Genomic DNA, 19,698 nt, shown 5'->3' with positions numbered 1-19,698 from the left:
AGAAGACGATTCGTCGAAGGATCGCGTGTACGCTTTTGACATTTCGTGGATTGCCGTGCGTTACCCCCGATTTCCCTATGAGCGAATCCAGCGACACCCCAGACGAATTTAAAGCTTTTATGAAACGAGAGGGGTCGATCAATGACTAAGGGTAAAATACAAAGAAAGAGACAGACAGAAAAGGAACTGTAGAAATAGTAGGGCGGTAGAGGACCGAGTGAGCAAATTGAAAAGTGGAGGAACGAGGAGGGAACAGGACGACGAAAAAGGACGTAGAAAAGGGAGCACGCGGCGAAGAAGAAGAAAAGGCTCGCTTTTCAGACGGTTCAATAGATTTCGATCTGAGCGACTTTTTTCTGGGCTCGAAACGAAACGACGAACAATGGGCCAGACGGAAACCATGGCCGAGCTTGAAGACTTCCCGTGTGTACGATTCCACGTGCACATGTGTATGCACAAGGGATAGAGTGATCGTGTGCGTGTACATCTGGATCGACCGGGTCCTGAACGAGAACGGAAGTTTAATGACTTCGAGTGTCGGTGAAAATCAGGATCAGCTGGGGGCTCGTGTTCCGCGCGCTTTGTCGCTTGATGACGTAAAAAGAAATACAGAATCCTTGTCCGAAGGTTACGAAAGTTCATCCGGTGCTGGATGAAACGCGAGGATGAAGCAGAAATATCTAATACAGGAATTTTTAATTTTTATGGTAATTCATTATGATAATTGATTCCTGGTAGCTATTATTAGATTTCGTCGATGATTTCGTGAATGCCGTGTAAACTTAATAATTATGAAACGATTTTTAGCATATACCTGGAAACGCGAAGCTGGTAAAGCGGCCAGTTCTCTCCTATCCGTTGCTCCCGTCTGGTGGGCCCACGAGAGAGAAAGTCAGTCGACATCGATTACGTATAGCAGTTGGGAGTCGAAGGTCCCCCAGCTGTTCTTCCGTGGAGAGCGATGGACCAACGCCTCCTTTGAAAGGCCTCTTGCAAGCTGATGATGTTTATCCGCTGGATCTCGCCGAAATTGATTGTTTCCTCCCGACTGTAAAAAACGAAACGTTCGATGTAGATAAAAAAGAAGGAAGGAAAAAAGAGATGGGGAAACTCAGAAAAAAAGAAGGAAATGTACCGTTTCACGGTTGTAACAATAAGCCTATAACGTACATTTTACATACGTATATTCTAACATTTTACCATTGCTGAAGCGATAATAACATTATAAAATATTTATCGAAGCAATGCAATGATAAGATTAACAGAATTCTTTGTTCCAAACATCGTAATTTCCGAATGTTTCCAAACCGTATTATGAATCCATCGTAATTTCGAGTTAATCTGGCTTTTATCATTTAACTGGCCGTCGTTCGCGAATAATTTTGTTCCGTACGCATTTAATTCAACCTCCTCGAGAAATTTTCGAATACTTCCATTCAAGGACCATTTCAGTAGAGACCGATGTGTGTATGGTCAACACGGCCCTCTACGGTCGAACTCAGTCGCTCAAACGATCGATAACAGGACATAGTAGCGTTTCTATTTATATAGAAGTGCGGTTCGACATAACCAGAGATACAATCCGCGATACGTGCCAGATAGAATCTTCCCATCCAATTTTAGTCCGTAAAGCTTCAGAGAATTACGTTACACGCGAAATCTCGCGGAAGAATCACTCGATGAACCTCGCCACCGTGCACGGAACAATAGAGGTTTTTAAAATTGCACCAGAAAGCTAGAAAATCGAATTGTGAATTTTCATAATTTTTGTTTGGTATCATGATGCTTGGAATTTAGCCATGGTGGTTTAGATTATGTCAGTCGTATTAAAAATAGTGATTTTTGTTTTTTCTATCTTTGTGTAGATGATTCACGAATAGGTAGTCTTACTTCTATTTCGTTATTTCATTCGTTTATCCTTTTATAGCGATGAGCGAAGATGTTTCCGGACTTCGACGTAATTTATTAACGTTACAAATGTTCGAACCGATTGTGTGATACAAGTCTATAGAACAGAAATATAATGAAAATAGAAAGAAAACTTTTCTTGTCTTTTATAACCTCGTGCTAAAGTACTTTACCCTACGGAGAGCGCTAGTTTGCGGAAATTCAATTTTCCTCCTTATAACACTATACAAGACAGGTTCCCGAACTTATGTTGTTTCTTTCACTTTATCTTCCTTACTATAATATCAAAATACGTGAAGTATAATTGGTTTTTACAAAACTGTATTTATCCTTTTTTTCTTAAAAATAGCATTTTATAGAACTTGGAAAGTTCTATAAAATTCATATAGATAAGATAAATATAAATAAAAGATAAATGTTGATTCCCATTTTTTATAAACAAACACGGAAACCAAGAAACCAGCACGGGTTTACGAGATTCAAATTCCTAATCGACGTTTGCCACGTGTCTCGTCGTGGAAACAACAAAATCTAATTTCGGGGAATTCGATTGACTTAGAAGCCTGACACCTGATGATAGTTTCGTTCGAATTCCAGCGGGAGACTCGCGATAACGATACACGGATCTTCTTGCCTCAGATTACAAGTTCTTCGACGCGTTCAACCGCAAACGCGCATATTCTATCAACCGCAACGGCGTTTAAGCAGGGATTAAGTTTTATCCGGGACCGGCTACGTCCACATGTAACGAATACAGTTTAATACGTTCGATTGTTCTCGCCTTGTTATCTGTTTTATTGTATGTACGTTTGCGGATTATGGCGCACAAAAGTGAAACATTACCATTTTTTACGATTATCCCAGAAATACACATTTAATTTGTGTTAAGACGTATTGAAATTTACGAGTGGTAGGTTAATTCTTCAAATAGAACTTGATAAAATGAGACAAACAAGTTTCTACAGATGCAAACCTATCGTTTCGCAAATATGGAATGATTAAAATTAACTTTCACCGATAAACTTAAACTGTCAACCAATTATTACGATACTGGTATTTTTGCGTTGCTTTTCTCTACTGTTCAATATATAAACAATATTAATCCGTTAATAACACGAAATATGTACGCCAATGTCGTGTGTTTGATAAAAGCTAGAATTGCGAAGTTTTGTAATCTGTGCATTGCAACGTAAATAAATATAATCGTATCCATTTCAAAATATTGGGGAATATTTATGGAAAGGTTCATTTTCAAAAGTGGTTTGTACATATTTTTGTTCTAGTTACAAGTTATGTCTATAATTCTATGACAATTTGTATTTATACACAAAGGAACTTCTAATAAGGAATGTTTAACACATTTTAGACACACAAGAATGCAATCGTTTCCTTGTAAACTCCAGAATAATCTAGACAGACTAAGAATGTTCGCGAAAGTTCTTACGGCAAACTGATAATATTCTTAGATAAGCGATTAAAAATATCCATACAAAAACTACTAATATGCTTGTAGCGTATTTATAAGTGCTCGACAATATATCTATATAGATTCCATTAATTCCTACAACTCTTAAATGAATTGTTAATTTCTCGTACAAACCATCGGTTAAGAATCTTATAACATACTTCACATTACATTACTACTTGTTATAGCACGATAATCAGCGTCGCATCACTTCGACAGCAACACTGAAAAGTCAGATGGAACAAGCGTATCCTTGACAATGTGTGCTGAATATTCGGGTCACATCCTCGATCAGACTTCCTTCACCGGTATAACACGCACACACGAGTATAAGCGTCCAAAGAGGAGACACGTAAGGCCGATTAGGCAGGGATATACAAACGTGTTCGGCGAATTATAACGATTTAAAGTAGGACATGTGCATGTATGTCTATCGTAGCTCTCTTTGTCCACTCTTGCTCTCTTTCTCTTTCTAACCATTTAGAAATAAGGGAAAACGACCCTTCGCGAACAGGGAAACAGCTGTTGAGCGATGATGAGAAGAGGACGGAGGTCGGGATTCGGAGAATGGCAGAGAAGGCAGATAGACTGAAAAAAGAGGTTACCACCTGGCTTACCTGAAAACCGACGTCGGTATACCTGCCCGAGCATTCTTTTGTGCGGGCCCCGAGGCACGCACCCATTCCCATACGGCCATATTACATCCTATAAAACTACATGGCACAACGTTACTGTCGTGATGCTGAGAAAGATGTTTTAGGAATATATTAGACGGTAGAATGTCCTTGATATCGTGTACGTATATGAAGGTGCTCGTTCTTGCATCGTCGATGTCACTGACTTTCGCGTTCTGTGGGACTTTCGCATAAGGTCGATGCATAGTTGACCCATTCTCCCTCTCGTTAGACTATACACGACTTTGGGTGAGTATTAACTTTATTACACTATAATTTAGAACTGGCAGTCGGATTTTCTTCTAAGGAAGATTAAGCGTTACACGTTAAAAACTTGTTTCCGTTGATGATAAATTCTGATTCTTTGTAGAATATTTCATTGTGAAGATGTAAAATCAAAAGACGTTGGTATAGGTAGGATGAAGTGTCGCGTGCTTGAATAATTCAAGTACGTCTAATGACTAATATATTAAAATGGCATATGGTTCGGTTGCACGCGTTTCTACTTTTTCTCGCACAGAACCGCTCGCTTCAAGGATCATTTCGTGCGGCCTCGTTTCCGGCCCGTGTGAAGCCAGATGCAGTTTCTTTCCCGTTAAGTTTGTCGAATCCGAGGAATCGCTGAATTCTCGTGACCGACCCTTCTCAATTTTCTGAATACACACCGAAAATCCGGGCAGATGGCAAATGACCGCGGTGCTCAAACCGTTAATATTATCAGCAGCTCGTAACGAAAAGCGAAATTGGATTTTATGAAAGAACAGCTGACATGCTCGAACCCCTCTTCCATCGTCCAACATGATTTTATCGCGGTTTCGAAATTTTTTTCCCTGCAATTGCGAAAAACTCTTTAAATCTACCAATAACTGCCTGCTGCAGTATACAGAGTAATAACATTGCAAATGTATTGTACAAATGCATGAATTTCTTACGATACAATATTTTAGAACGGTTAGCTTATAACGGAGTATTTATCGTATAATACTGAGTTACTTTTTTTCTTTCTTTACAAAACATTTATTATAAAAACTGGTATGACATAATTTATAACGAACTTAGGACTAGGGATGAGCGAATTAAAATATAGCTAAAAAAATTGTACAACTTATATAGGAATTCCTCGTAAAGCATCTTGTAGCTTTTTTCTTGCAAGAGCAACACGGTCTTCTTGTCTCTTGATGTCTTCGTCAGCTATCGAGACTGCCTAGAACAAAAGAGGAACTAATTTATCGATTTTGCTTTGACAATAGTCACGTTAAAAGTTTGGTTGACACCGTCTCTATTGTCTTTGTCGATATACCCTTTCAAACCTCCAGTACATAATTATTTACATTCCGTAATAGGGTGTTGGGTCGTGTGCTCAACTGTATGTTACACGTAACACGAGTGATTTTAATATACATAGCACCCTATTTGGTATCTAAATATCTATTCTACCTGTACGAGGGGTTGATCGGGATTAAGAAATACCCCGGGATTCTTCTCTAAAGCTGTCTTCGAACCCGTTTGTCCCGTGACTGGTTGAGACGAAACGTGTAACGCAGTTGCAACACTCTGAAGCAACGTTTCTTCTGTAATATATGGACCAACGGGCTTCAAACTTTTTGGTAAGTCCATCGCGTCGAATTCGAAGCCATCTGGATCGCATGCCCTTAAACCTTCCAAACGTTTCTCCCAAAATAACTGTAAAATCAAAAAGATTATTTATGTACAATTAATAATAAGTATTTACATAAGACCATAACATTAATGTATATGAAATAATATAATACTTAACACGCATAAGAATAATCTAATTAAGAAAGCAGGATACATTTGCTTCATGGCGCAAGCAAAATCATAATATACAATTAAATATCGTAATCTCTACAAAACAAATCAAATGCATTATATTTTGAATGATAAAAATCAAAGAACGCATAACAGTGAAGAACTTAATAATCTATACATTACATTAAACACATGTTTGTTATGAATTTAATTTCTATGAAAGGTTCACATAACAAAGGATTTTATAATGATACATGCAATACGTAACTGCTTAAAAACTAGCTGATAATTATGGATGCCTATTTTTTAGACACTTTGTGTAAAACATTGTACATTCATTGGTATAAAAAATCACATAATCATTAATGATTCCATAAGTACATCGAGCAATATGTTACCTGCTTAGGCTTATCTTGGGAGCCGTATTTGCCATCAGTTTTATCGGCTCCTTCCTAAACGAATGATTTGATGATTGAACCATGAGAATTTACAGGGGACATCAAATTCCAATAATTAAATCATACATGACTTTGTACTTTTGTTACAATAATCGTTTGGAACATTACTTTTACATATGAAGGGAATATGATTCGATTGTTACTAAATGACGAACTTCTGATAAACAACGTAATGAATGAGGCAAAACAATTTCAAATTTGAGAAATGTTTTTCCTTCGAGTACACATATAAAGGTTAGAGATATAGGCAAGATATGTTATAATACGATTATCGGATGTGTATGTACAGATAAGGAAAAGAAATAACAAATGTTAACCTGTTTTGGTTTTTCTTGATTTCCATGCTTGACGTCCTTCACTTTTCCTTCCTGCGTCTTGTAAATGGTTACTGGTTGTTTGAATATAGATGCAGTTTGCCTTATCGGTGGCACTAACGATGCGTCATTCCTGACCCCGCGACTGGAAGAAACATTCGTGGTGTCATAAACATGCATTACTGAGGTTAGAATTGACGACACTAAATGTTCCTGCATCGATTGTAATCGGTACATCATGAACGTACGATACAAGCATTTATCACTTCCTATATAACATATATGTAACGTAAAGATATAAGTTTCTAAAATGAAAGACGTACCTGTAATAATAAACGTCAACTTTTCCAGTAGACGACAACTGATTTTGGCTTTTTCTCGAGGCTTCTTCCCTAATCGGCCAATTTGTTGGTAGCGCCGATGGATATTTCTTTTTCTCTACTGACATATTCATCTTGCACAAGTGTTTATTTCAACGTACACTCGCACGTTCCCCGAAATTACTTAAATAATTAGCGAGCGAGCGCACGAGCCAGCTACCGGAGGCCATATTGATGCGTTCCGTTAAATTCGAGTAGGTTAGTATAGTTATCAGTTCGAGTAATTACCTACGTGGTGGCGGTACTATCCATGCAGTTATTGAACCTCTTCCCCATAATATTTACTCTGAGCGGCACATCAATTTACACTACATATACAAACTGAACGATTTATTCCATTTTCTTTTATTATAAAACTTTTTGTGGATAACGAAAAGGTAAATCATATGGACACTTTTTTCTAGTATTTTATGCTAATACTAGCGGTCTTAAACACTTAATTTCTGACATGAGATTTAGTTTCTTTATTTTTGTATATTTATACAGGTGAGTTTATATGAGTTTATATATCATAGAATTACGAAATATTTAAATAATAAATTTTCTTTATATTTATAAGTAATAAATCGTTATTTTCTTAACTTTTTTATTATCGGTTTCCTTAAAAATAAATTAGACGTTACGAAAGGAATAATGGAGGGATCAGTGATAATAAAACTTCACACATATGTATATAGATATAGATGATTTAATTGTCGAAAGAAACAATCTTCGCGTAGCTATAGGAACAACATGAACTGTGCTTGGAAAGGATTAACACTTGTCTTTTGTTTTTTCTTGTTCTGGCTGGAAACGCATATTTCTCATCGCTTTCGTACACACGGAGTGCAAATTACGAGCACGGAGACACAATCCAATGAAACACGGGGCAGAGAGCTGTTTAGTTTTTCTTTTTAAATTGCGGATATCGAATCACGATTTCGCTCTGTTCTTCCTAGTGCATCTGTGTGTATGTGTGTATGCAACTGTATGCGGGTATGCGTAATTAGTCACTGTAAAAGAATATCGATTCTGTACAAGTTAATCCATTAAAGAGATAATTAACTATTGAGTCTTCTTGAGGTATCGTTGTTTCTATTGGTCTATCATCAGAGCTGTGCTCGTCGAAAATCTATCTGTTTTTTATACATCTTTTTCCTTCTACTTTCTCTATGTTTTTTCTATATCTTTTTTTCATTTTTGCGACGTATAATTCGTATTAATTTTTTTAATTTTTTTATTCTCGCGGCAGTATACAGCGTCGATTCTACGACGATCACAGCAAATGTAAAACGTGTGTTGTCTTCCTGTAACAAAATATAAATCTCCATTATGCATCCCCTGCTTTTACCGTTGAATATCCGAATAATAATTACCTAGTACCCTATCAATTTTATACGCCGTTCTCACAGGCATCGAAGAAATCGTTAACCGCGTGTACGTGGCGCAATTTTATTTTTTTTTTTTTTTTGCTTTTGATATCGCTATCAGTCACAATGTACGTGTGTCTCTCGTTGATCGAGTCGTTAACAAATTAAACCTGTAGGATAGCCGTGTGCGACACTCACAAAGATATTCTCGCATGAATATTTCGTGAAGAAACGTGTCTAACAGCGTAAGTAGCCCACATGATCCTATTCGTGAATACGAGTAATAGCGTTGATGCCTCGTAATGGCAGTAATGATACGCGTTCGTGAGAACCTTTTTGAAGTTCATGTTTCATTCTTCTAACGAATCTTAATCTTCATTGGGTACGTTTAAATTTTTTTACGCAAGTGTAAAACTATAATTCCTTCGCGAACGGTACAATAAATAAAGTACATCGTACATAGTTCATCCAATCATAGAGATTCAAAGCCAGTAAAATACAAATAGATCATCACAAGTAGATTAGTAGAATATACAATTCATTATTTGAACAATGATCATATTTTATTTTAACATGTAATAGCACTAAAATTCTTTATAGTAAAACGTAAATAAATTGATTCAATAGATAATTTTCTACAAAAAATCAGTTTGAGATCCAATGCGAACGAGGTACGATGTATTATAAATTTGTGCCCCGTGAAGGATACAGCGATTTCTTTTTGGTACCGATACCAATTACAGTGCGACGGGAAACTCTTGAAACTTTTCTGTTTGTTCTACGCGTGTTTTCTACAGAAAATGAGTGAAGAGATCAAACGTACTGTTGTTTTTCTGTCAGCCTGCTTTCGTGCCTTTCACAATTTCTCACAGTTACCGCAGAACATATAGTTACGAGTGGTAGCTGTAATACCGACATATAGAACAGCAACGAAAGGACGAAAATATTCGTAACTGAACTTTCTATATGAGTACAAATTTCGGGGATACGCTCTTTTTTCCTTTTACACACTCTTCCTTGTAATGGAAATATCTAGAATCGCGTAAGAAACCCAACTTCCTTTACACATCTTAGCACGATCGAAATTACATCATTTCGATATAGACCTACGTTCTCTATCCTCGGATTAAAACGTTCTTGCTTCTACTACATTGTTGTGTGTTCGGTATATTTATGTAAAATTCTGTGACACAACACACACATTCCTACTTTGACCGGTCTACACCCTAGATCGCGGTGTGCTCCGTACGTACAGTTCTTTCTTTCTTTCTCAGGCATCTCAGTTCGTTCTTTCATAGACCACAATAAAGCACGAGGACATCACGCGCGGTGAAAATGCCAATAACATTTCACTTTGCATTTCTCACAGTCGCACGAACTTTCTATCGTAAAATTCTATATTACATTAGTAACATATTACACAAGGGACTTCTCGCCTCGAAGTCGAACACACGGATCACAATCATCCGAGCGAACATTATCACGCATAAAAGTCCCATTCATCATATTTTCTTAGCGTATTTATAACATATGTACTATACAATCTTAAATAGCTAAAACGTTCTGCCACCTTTATATATATATATATATATATATATATTTATATCTATATAATGTAACTTCAGTTCGGCTCGCAGCTTCTTCTGGTCTTTCTCTTTCTCTCTCTCTCTCATATAACACGGAAGCCGCTGCGCGTGATTCAAATTTAACAAATATAACACACGCTAACGTATCATTCGTCGATTCACAAAAGAACTGTCTTTTTCTCATAATACACTTTGCAGAGTAACATATGCACACCCTTATCTTCTTAGTCTTTTCGTGCAATTCTTGAAATAGGCTTCTTCCAATTTTTCTTGTCTTTAAGTTTGTTTCCCCTACGCACGGACGTTATGAAACCGTAACACATTTGACGATGTTCAGTATCTTTAAATGTATCGCCCAGTCAACTGTTCAGTATATCACTTCATATACAGTTGCTTTCTTATCACCCGATCCAGTCACGATATACTTGTCGTCCGTAGAAATATCGCAACTGAGCACCGATGAGGACTCCTTCGACTGTAACATCAAATTATTTTATTATTAGAAGAAATTGGAAATTATTTTATTATTATTAGATCTCGACTATATGCATATAATAACAGTATGCGAATTATACTGCAATTGATTGGAGATGACTTAAGTCAACAAAGAGGAAAATCTATCGGTCTGCTTTTTAAATTTGTCATAATTTATATATAGTTCAGGCTACGATATAACGAGGTCGTAAAATGTTACGTTAAAAAATTCACAGAAATACTGATACGTAAGAACTTGAGGCTCTGGATATATGAAGAAGTTTCTAATACATCATAATATATTATATTCTTTTTCATTTTCCGGTTTGTTGATATAGCAATCAATATCTACAACAAATCTGCAAACGTCGTTGGTCATAACTTTTCGTTTATTTTATTGTGCGAAATTTATTATTCGAAAAATCAGAATATATGATTGAAATTTAATTAAATTCGATCAACTACCCCATCATAACGTGCCCTGTATCACATCCAGTGGAATAGAGATGGATTTTCAAGTTTTACCTGGAATATCGAGGCACCGTATGGTGTACGCCACGCGTTCAGTAAATTGTCCTTGCCAGTTGAGACGAACCACTTGCCGCAGGTAGCGAAACGTAAAGAAAGTACACAAGACTCGTGTAAATGTAGCTGATATTTGTCCGGTTTCGTGGCGTGTAAGACTTCAACATTTGAATTCTCCATTCCTACTGCCAACCATTCGCCGGTGGGACAGTAACCAAGTGAGAATATCTGCGAGGTAAAATCGTGTTGTTGAAGTTGTCTGCCTTCCCGAAGATCCCACGAGCGCACGGTATTATCTAATCCTCCGGTCCAGAGTTTCGAACCATCCGCGGAGATATCGATGCAGGATGCACCATCCGTGTGACCTTGGAATTGTCTGAGCAAAGACTGGTTCTGTATATCCCAGACAGCGATGTTACCATCGCTGCAACAACTGAAGCAGACTTTCGAATCCGGCGAAATTGCCAAAGCATAACACGCTGGCGCATTTGACGTCAATTCAGCTTTGATCCTTGGCGTTGGACTCGCCAGATCCCAGATGCTCAGGTTGCTTGCTTCACCACCTACGATGAGTGTCCTTCCATCTGGTAGTAGTTTCACTGATCTGTTTGTCAAAAGAGAAAGCGGTATCAGTTTACAGAATGGAATAATTAAAGGCTGTTTATTTTTTACATTGGATATTTATTATTTAAACTGTTTATTAATCATTATTTAATATTTATTATTTGATTTGTTTAATATATTAAACGCCATGTAGGTCATCGAAATCCGACGAATTTCTGTTCAAGCTGTTCATGTTTCTGTGCGTATAAAATAAACAATGCTACATACATACAGTTTAAATGGAATATCGGTGAAAAGCAGCGCGATACGTAGTGTTTATATTTTAAGTACATTTGAAATATACATCATGGAAATTATCTGAAGGCAAAGATTGCAAAATAAATATTAACATTCATCTATTTATACGATCAACGATTACCAATTCAATTTTTCATGAATAAGTTATCATGCTCGTATACATTTCTATTATATCTTTGTTTCTAATTCTAGCTTCTAACACGTTAAATAAATACAGTAGCAAGCAGTAAGCTTAAGAATGAAAATAATCACACGTTACGTCAATCGAAATTAATGTAATTAATTAACGATGTCTATCGCTAGCACAGAACACAGTTGCAAATTTGTTAAGAGCAATCCTCGATACGTCGAATTGCAAAGCAATTAACGCTCAAAGTCAAGATAAGATGCTGTCTCGTCGTTTCAAACTATCTAAGTGACTGAACTAGCGTGTTTCTCGAAAGGTCGAAATTACACATATCGTGATTCGGTAAACGAGACCGCAATGACGTTCGTAGAGGCGGAAGGGCAGACGCTAATCAGAATTTATTCAGCGGAGAATCTCGCGTTTGCCAGACAGCGTGGAAAGTTAATACGACGTTGTGCGAACGTAACGTTTAACCAACCTGATGTAGTTGTCTCGTTGCAGGCAATCAAGCTGCGAAACGTGTTTCGCGCTACCGCTGCCGCCCTGATTGATGTCCCAGACCTTGACGCATCCTTTGCCACCGGTGTAAACGTATTTAGTCGGATTCGAGATCGTTACCGCGCACACCACTTCGCCGTGTGTCAGGGTATTTATCTGGCGTGCATGACGCGGTATTCCTTGTCCAATTAGAGCATCGTGCGGGAACGGAACCGGCTGCATCTGGCCTTCACTCGATACGTGGAAACTGTACGCACTGTAAGACAAAGGAATTTTACGCTCGTTATTCCTCGTAATTGCGGTACTTGGGATTTTCTTGATGGACGAACTCTGTGATTTTCAATGACTCTGTTTGCTTCTCTAGTTATATGTGATTGAAGCTATGATTAATGGCGCTGATGGATGAATCATGTAGACGGTTAGATCGATAGAAGATGTGGATTATTTAATAATTGCTAATTGCGTAGGTCGTAGGTAATTGGTGTGCAGAAAATATAGTACGGTGATTATTTAATAACCGCTGGTTGCACAGTTGATACGAAGGAAATACTGTACGATTAGGTAAGATTGAATATTGTCTATTAAGTCAAGATTATTCATTCGTCAGTATCCATTTTCAAATCTTTGACTAAATCTTTACTCTTATTATTAGTTTAAATATACACTTTCATCCATAAGTCACGGATCGGTAATTTTAAAAACAAGCTACAATAAAATATGTATAAATAATATACGACAGTAAATAACTTCATTTTGCAATTACAACATCAATTTGTACGTACTTTAAGTGTACTGAGCAAGCGTACCATAACTTATAGAGAATAGTGTAAATACTTTCTCTTCGAAATTTATCGGTGGAAATGAACGTGTTAGAGTCCTGAAGGAAGAAATTCATCAAGGCCGGAGAAAAGCACTTACGGTTTGCCACCGGGTACACCAAGAGGTCCAAGAGGTGCCCTCATGCTTCCGTGAGGATCGTAGAGTTGCTGAAGAGGCGGTCTTGCGGGATATCCATTCAGGGCCGAAGGATAACCCAGCACGTCCACATGAGGTCCTGCGGGTGGATGATGTGGCGGCGGATAGTGTGGCGGATAAGGGCCGACCGCCGAAGCCGAGACCAGTGGTTTGCTGGAACTCGATGGTTTTAGACCACCGGAGCCGGAGCTGCTACCACCTGTCGACCATACATTTATCGTCAGACTTGCCAAGTATTTTCCATCAACTTGATTGATACGAAAATTCTGAATGCTAGCAAATTAATGCAAACGAGAACGAAAATTATCGCATTTATATGAAACTCACAGAATTATTTGGGAATTTTTGAAAGCAACGAAATTAATAGTAACGAAACGTTCGAACACCAGCGATAAAGAGATTAACACTTTATTCTTACGAACGATTTTATTGTTACAAAACATATCTCTAAGAAAAAGCGAAAATACTTTAGACAATCGTAACAACAATAACGAAGAAGAATTCCTGAACATAGTATTATTACTACAACACCATAATGAATGAGATTTTTATATTGATCTTCTCATTACATATTATCATACTCATAATCATTTCAAATTATATATACGCTTGGAAATTATCAGAAAAATAATATAATAAAACAAAAAAATTGATAACAAACCCGCAGACGTGGGTGTGACAGGTTTCGAGATCGGTGTGGTGGGTTTTTCTCGATCCTCCATCTTTTTAGCCGAAGGTGTGCTCGCGTTGCTGCTGGTACCACTCCTCGGCGATGGTGGTGGCACTTCTTTCTTAACCTGGCTGCTCAAAGGCACCGAAGATGGACCGAGTTTGTCAAGGCCATTCTCCCTAGGAGACGCTGTGCCATTCGCTGTCGGGCTCGTTGGTCCTTCGCTGGCATCGTCTACCACTAAGTCCTGGTCGCTCTTTTCACCATCGCTTTGCTATCGGGGAAAACGTGTACGGCTTTAATAAGGTATACTATTGGTCAAAGAGCATGGAGAACCATCCTAGATACCTACATGGCCTATGTCTTTATCTTGCTCCTTTTTCATCTTCTTCAATGGCAGGTGATCGTGATGCTGGGGATCGGGTGATCGTGGCCTACTGTATTTTTCGCGTTCCGCTGGCGATATCGAACTTCTCTGGAACAATGTAAGCAAAGAATACATTAAGAGGACCAGACAAACGCATGAAACGGAATTTTATTTTACTATTAACAAGTGAAGATAACGTTTACACCTGAGAACTTGAAATGACTTTGATCGTTAATCTCGTGTCTTTGATACTGCCATAATCTTCAAGACACTCTGATTACCATCGTCAGGACCTCGACGACCCGCGTGATTTTTGAATAATCTCAACAAGAAATAACGTTACCTTGTTAATTCTTTATAATTAATGTATTAATTAGTATAGTACTTCAAAATTTGTTTAAGCTTGTACTAATCATATCGCAAGTACATCTTGTGTGCGATATTTATTAAATATAAAATTGAGAACTTCTTTGCTAACAAATGAAGAACAGTCATCGCCAACAGTCAATTTTTAGATCGCTCTAAGATTACTATTTTGTTAATCCGCGCGTCAGATTTATCATAAATACAACTTGTATTGCCACTCCAATATCTGAAACCAATTCCTGTAACTCAAACACAGCAGGGGTAAATATTTTCCCGTACACTTTTATCGAATCCATCAAATCGTCTCTGTGATATCATCAATCGTTTATCAGAGACCGCAAATATTGCGGTATAAAAGATACGCTGTCATGTTAGATATCCATCGGAACGCGCATCTGCCGGAAGACGTTCTTTCCCGGAGAAGAGCAACCAGGGTGAAGGAAGCCGTAAAACGAGCGTCAAGATCTATCACGAGAAGTCATTCCAGGATTGTATACAATTCGCCTCCAAATCTCATCAATTTCGTTGAAGATTTTGACAGACGGACATTCTTCGTTTTGGCAGAAAGATTACGAAAAGCTTAAACCGTTTCCTCTGTCTCACGATTAAATAAAATATTTGCCCGTCGATGCACCGAGAGGCAATTGAATTACGCGCCTCTGCCTCCATCAATTTCTTGCTTCGTCGTCGTGAAGAAGCAATAGAGAAAATAATACAGAAAGATCATCGACACGGCTGAAACGGTGTTAGCCGTGAAAATGTAGACGAAAAATTTTTATTTGTCTCGTAGATGGTTCGTGAAAAGTCCATATTCCTTTCTTTGTTCTACTTAGAATTTCTGGTTAATATAATTTTGGATTCGTCGGTGCTTGCAAGATATTTTGATACTGATAAGAATGGATTTTTCTGATATATTTTTGTAACGTGTTACGAACATTAACTGCAGTTAATTGATTAATCGAGTAGTAAATATAATATGATTAATTCAACGTTTTTGAAATGTTAGGTGATCTTAATGAATACAAGTTTGAGTTAAGTATAGTAAAATTGACAATAAATAAAAAACAATGTACAATAATAATACTCGATAACGTGAGAAAATTGGATTATTTAACAGGTAACATGTACTCACAACCATTGCTTCAAAATCGTCTTTAACGATCAATTTTAATTCTAGATAAATTATACACTTATCAAATACCATCATTTCGAGCAATAATGTCAACTGAACGGTATTCTCCATTAAAATAATTATTTACATTTTTTCCTCAAACAAAACGAAATTATTTCTACCAAAGCAATGATCAAGAACAATTACAATAATTAAACGATTAAAACAGTTTAGTTGAAGTTTAAAAAAAAATTAGAAAAATTTCTTTTCTTTCTTAAAGTATCCACGAAAACAATCCTCATGGTGACATTTTTCAACTACCCAACTTCACCGATAAGAAGTCGAACAAAGAATGCGATTTAGATAAATTCACGCTTCTCCCTGATCCACTATTGCGTGCCTATTAATTCTCAAACCTATCTTCTCCCTCTGTTCGACATTTCTCCCCTACAGAATAGAGACGATAACAGTCTAGAGGGTTGCGCGTGAATGCGCGCCGAAAATGTCTTTGTGAAACGGAGACGCCAATACCATCGAGAGATACGAAGGTCCCGAAAGGCGTCGAAGATATTATCGACAGGAAGTTTTACGAGCGACAGTTTTGTCGTCGATACGGCGACGTCTCTCTTTACCGTCCCTCTTCATCCACGTAAGCGACCGTGAGCCTTTTTCCCCTGATAACTTTTCTGTCCCCATCCGGAGCAACACCGTAAACTACCCTCTCTCGCGGCCTCTCTCGACCCCGAAGTAAATCTCCTCTTCTCAATTACCCTTCGTCTCTCATCCACTGCCACCTCTGGCTCGGTCCATTACCCCGACGCCCCGGTATCATCCTTTCCGAGCATCGGCCGCGTCCATAGGACTCGTGCGTTGCCTAAAAGGAAATGAAATAGGGCGACTCTGCAGTGATTTAGGAAGCCACTAGATGGCTGCTTCTTCTTCAAGGGACTCGCTTGTGGTTGACTTTACGAGGGGAATGCAGAGAATGATTAAATTCAACGGAAGGGGATAATTAAATTTACACGGGCTGATAATTGTATTGGTAAGTTATTATTGTCGAGTAGGATGAAATTTGCTTTGTGGATCTTTGATACTATAAAGTTATACGTTTAATATGTGGAATGGGGAGAAATAATTAAATTTGGCCAGTGTGATAATTATTGAAAGGTTATTATTATTGAGTAGGACGAGGTGTTTTTGGAATTTGTTACGCGAACCTTTGCAATTATGTATATTATACTGGTAGCAGGAAGTAATTAAATTTGTTCGGTATAATCGACTATCGATTAGGATGAAATGTTTTTGATATCTGCTTTGTGCATCTTTGATGTTATCAAAGTTATACGTTTAATGTTTGAAGTGGGAAGAAATAATTAAATCCGTGCAATGTGATAATAGGTCATTAATATCGAGTAAGATAGAATTAGCTATGTAGATCTTTGTAATTAGGAACGTACACCTATGTTTAATACACCTAAACAAATAGAATGCACGGCACAGTAACGAGCAATATGTCCATAGATCGATCGGAAGCTTCTGGTGCCTTATATAAATTCTGCAAATTCGTTTAAATTTCAATTGGGAAAAAAAATTCCAGGTAAGCTGATACGAGTGGCGTTTCTCAGATAATATCGGGACGAATAAAAGGCGTGTTTCTGGCACACGGCGAAGACAATCGGGGTGACATCGAAAAATTCAGCTTGACGAAGCTTCCAGCCGGAGACTAGTCGGTTCACTCGATAAAAAGGGGCGAAGGCTGAGTGGCCATGCGAAAGAGAACGAATTCCCTGGAAAGATGCAAGAAAACACGCACACGGCCGCGTTCGAACGACGTCTCAAAGGAAGGAATCCCCAGAGGAGCCGTATTATGTGCTTCTCGCTCGACTTTTCTAGAACGAAAGCAGCTAAAGTGGGATCCGTTTCCACTCTCGCAGGGCAAAACGAGATACCGTACCTCTCCTCGTTACCACGTAATGGTCAGTCACTATTTATCCGGCCAGGAGCCAGGAGAGTCGGTCCGGTTACAACTGTCGCGTTCCTAGAAAGGAAAGCGTTCGTCGAGAGACAAGAGCTGTGTATATGTCTCTCGGCTCGTTCCTTTTCCTGGATAAATCGACGGTAGAAGAAAATATACACACACAGAGCGTAGAGAAGAAAAGGAGACTTCGACTGCTTGGATATTTCCAAGAACGATCCTTGCTATTCTTTCTCGAAGGAAGAAGAACGGAAGAGATATTGCGAGAAGAATACAGAGAGGCGAGGCATTATCATAAAAATGCGAGGAATCTCGAAGATCTTGGATTTATGTCGGAACGGAGATGGTTAGCTCGAGATAAGTTTCGTAGAATTGGGAGTAACAGTCCTCACGCGGATAAAGGAACCCCCGTATGAATCGTTGTAGCCCAAGTTTCGACGTGTCATAGAATTTTTATGTGGCTGTTGGCCTTTTTTCGCGAACAACTGGTTCGCCTCTATCTCGGAAAATCGACTATGTACACTTTTGCCTTCTAGACATGGTGAAACGATGTTCCGAACGTACGTCGATCGTTTCGTGTAACAGGTCTAGCAATGGATGTTTGAGTCTTTTCCGTTATTTACATTTGATACGTGTTTTTCTTTCTACTTATGCTTCGTCGAAAGCACGCAAGGTAGACGTGCGAATGCCGGCTTCGGTTACCAGACACATCGTGTACACGTTTCACCCGGAGCCACTTTTTCCCTTGCACAATACGTTCGATTCCCGGCGGTGTATTCAGCGGCCTTATCTACTCCGGTGCAAACGCATCGTTTTCCTTCTCGCCATTGAAATACCGAAAGCACTCGATGCTCTGTCACGAGAGAAGCTTCCTCTCTCCCTGCTATTTCTCACCTCCTGCCACGTACCGTCCTCGCGCGCCGAATACACGGTATTCTCCGGTGCGAGAGTGTACGTGTGTACACGGAGCAGCAGTCCAACCTTCATTCGCGTAAGTTTACTTACACCTAGCCCGTCGGGATCGTACGGCGGCAGCAGCCTTTCCGGTAAAGAGGGTTCGCGCCACGATCAATATGGGGGGCCGCGTACCTCTCAAAGGGGTGGCCTGAAAAGGAGTGAGAAGCGGAAAGACGTGGGGGAAAGGGCCGTTGGGTACACCGTAGATATATAGACTTTGTAGTGTTAGGGACGACTTGGTCTGCTGGCAGGCAACTTGGCAAGCAGCAGCCAACAGCAGAACCAGGAGCCAGGCACCGAGAAGGTGCAACCAGAGAGACAGGGACGATGTGGTGGCAGTTGCTGGAAGAGAAACAGAGAGAGCGAGTGTCGACAAGGGAAGGGAAAGAGGAAGTTCGGTGGTGTGCGTGGTATTGGGGTTGGTGGTCGGGGCTATGAAGGTGGTAAGTGAGTGAGCGACTCCTTCACCACGGCGCCTCGTCTCAACCCAACTACCGTCACCCATACCACCGAACCAGTCCCCGACCTTACGGATATATCCCAAGCCACCGACTACCTCATCCTCCCACGCTTGTGCTCCTTCCTTCCTCCTTCCTTTCTACCCTCCCTCTACTCGGCAAGTAGTCTCCTTACTACTCACCCTACCGGTATTCCACCTCAACCAACCCACGCTGCCTGTTTCCCTATTCCTCACTCCACCCTCGTCGTAGCCAGGACCCCGAGAGAGGAGGTTACGAACCGGAGTCGCGTCTCCCAAGACCCCGCAAACCCCAGTTGGTACAAGATTGCACCCAGAGGTTCTCAACCCGACACAAGAACGAGGATCGTTGGATTCGGGAAGCGACTCGTGGTTATCGACGTCGAAGAGTATACGCGGATCAAACGCTT

At 39.2% G+C, this 19,698-nt stretch overlaps 2 protein-coding genes and 1 long non-coding RNA gene across 7 annotated transcripts in view; 1 reads left to right on the top strand and 2 right to left on the bottom strand.

Annotated features, from left to right (window-relative positions):
* Nucleotides 1-10: 10 nt before the first annotated feature.
* LOC125385309 lies at nt 11-1,340 on the top strand. The gene is made up of 2 exons (XR_007224393.1): nt 11-707; nt 808-1,340. It is a non-coding gene; the product is annotated as an uncharacterized LOC125385309 (long non-coding RNA).
* A 3,588-nt stretch (nt 1,341-4,928) lies between these two features.
* LOC100647694 (methyl-CpG-binding domain protein 2) lies at nt 4,929-7,176 on the bottom strand. 3 transcript variants are annotated; one of them, XM_012309650.3, is made up of 5 exons: nt 6,913-7,176; nt 6,593-6,734; nt 6,216-6,269; nt 5,518-5,730; nt 4,929-5,251 (listed from the first exon to the last, which is right to left on the bottom strand). In XM_012309650.3, the coding sequence occupies exons 1-5, from the start codon at nt 7,041-7,043 to the stop codon at nt 5,153-5,155; spliced, it is 639 nt and encodes a 212-aa protein (XP_012165040.1). In that variant the 5' UTR covers nt 7,044-7,176; the 3' UTR covers nt 4,929-5,152. The 3 variants fall into 3 exon arrangements, with proteins under 3 accessions (XP_012165040.1, XP_003396187.1, XP_003396186.1); XM_003396139.4 differs by having other exon boundaries at nt 5,485-5,730; nt 6,913-7,174; XM_003396138.4 differs by lacking the exon at nt 6,216-6,269 and having other exon boundaries at nt 5,485-5,730; nt 6,913-7,172.
* A 463-nt stretch (nt 7,177-7,639) lies between these two features.
* The window catches only part of LOC100647968 (protein groucho), a 152,971-nt gene continuing 140,912 nt past the window's right edge, over nt 7,640-19,698 (bottom strand). For 2 of the 3 annotated variants that reach the window (XM_003396141.4, XM_020863332.2), the window contains exons 8-13: nt 14,387-14,509; nt 14,026-14,308; nt 13,308-13,563; nt 12,370-12,645; nt 10,904-11,507; nt 7,640-10,379 (exon numbers count right to left, since the gene is read on the bottom strand). In XM_003396141.4, coding sequence (XP_003396189.1) covers nt 10,272-10,379; nt 10,904-11,507; nt 12,370-12,645; nt 13,308-13,563; nt 14,026-14,308; nt 14,387-14,509 — 1,650 coding nt within the window. In that variant the 3' untranslated portion in view covers nt 7,640-10,271. The remainder of the gene's footprint in view (nt 10,380-10,903; nt 11,508-12,369; nt 12,646-13,307; nt 13,564-14,025; nt 14,309-14,386; nt 14,510-19,698) is intronic. The other variant, XM_020863331.2, reaches the window with a different exon arrangement.

This window comes from Bombus terrestris, chromosome 6, assembly GCF_910591885.1.
Source record: "Bombus terrestris chromosome 6, iyBomTerr1.2, whole genome shotgun sequence".
Classification (NCBI taxonomy): Eukaryota; Metazoa; Arthropoda; class Insecta; order Hymenoptera; family Apidae; genus Bombus; species Bombus terrestris.
Note: the sequence above shows the minus strand (reverse complement) of the source record. Positions and strands in the feature narration are given on the sequence as shown.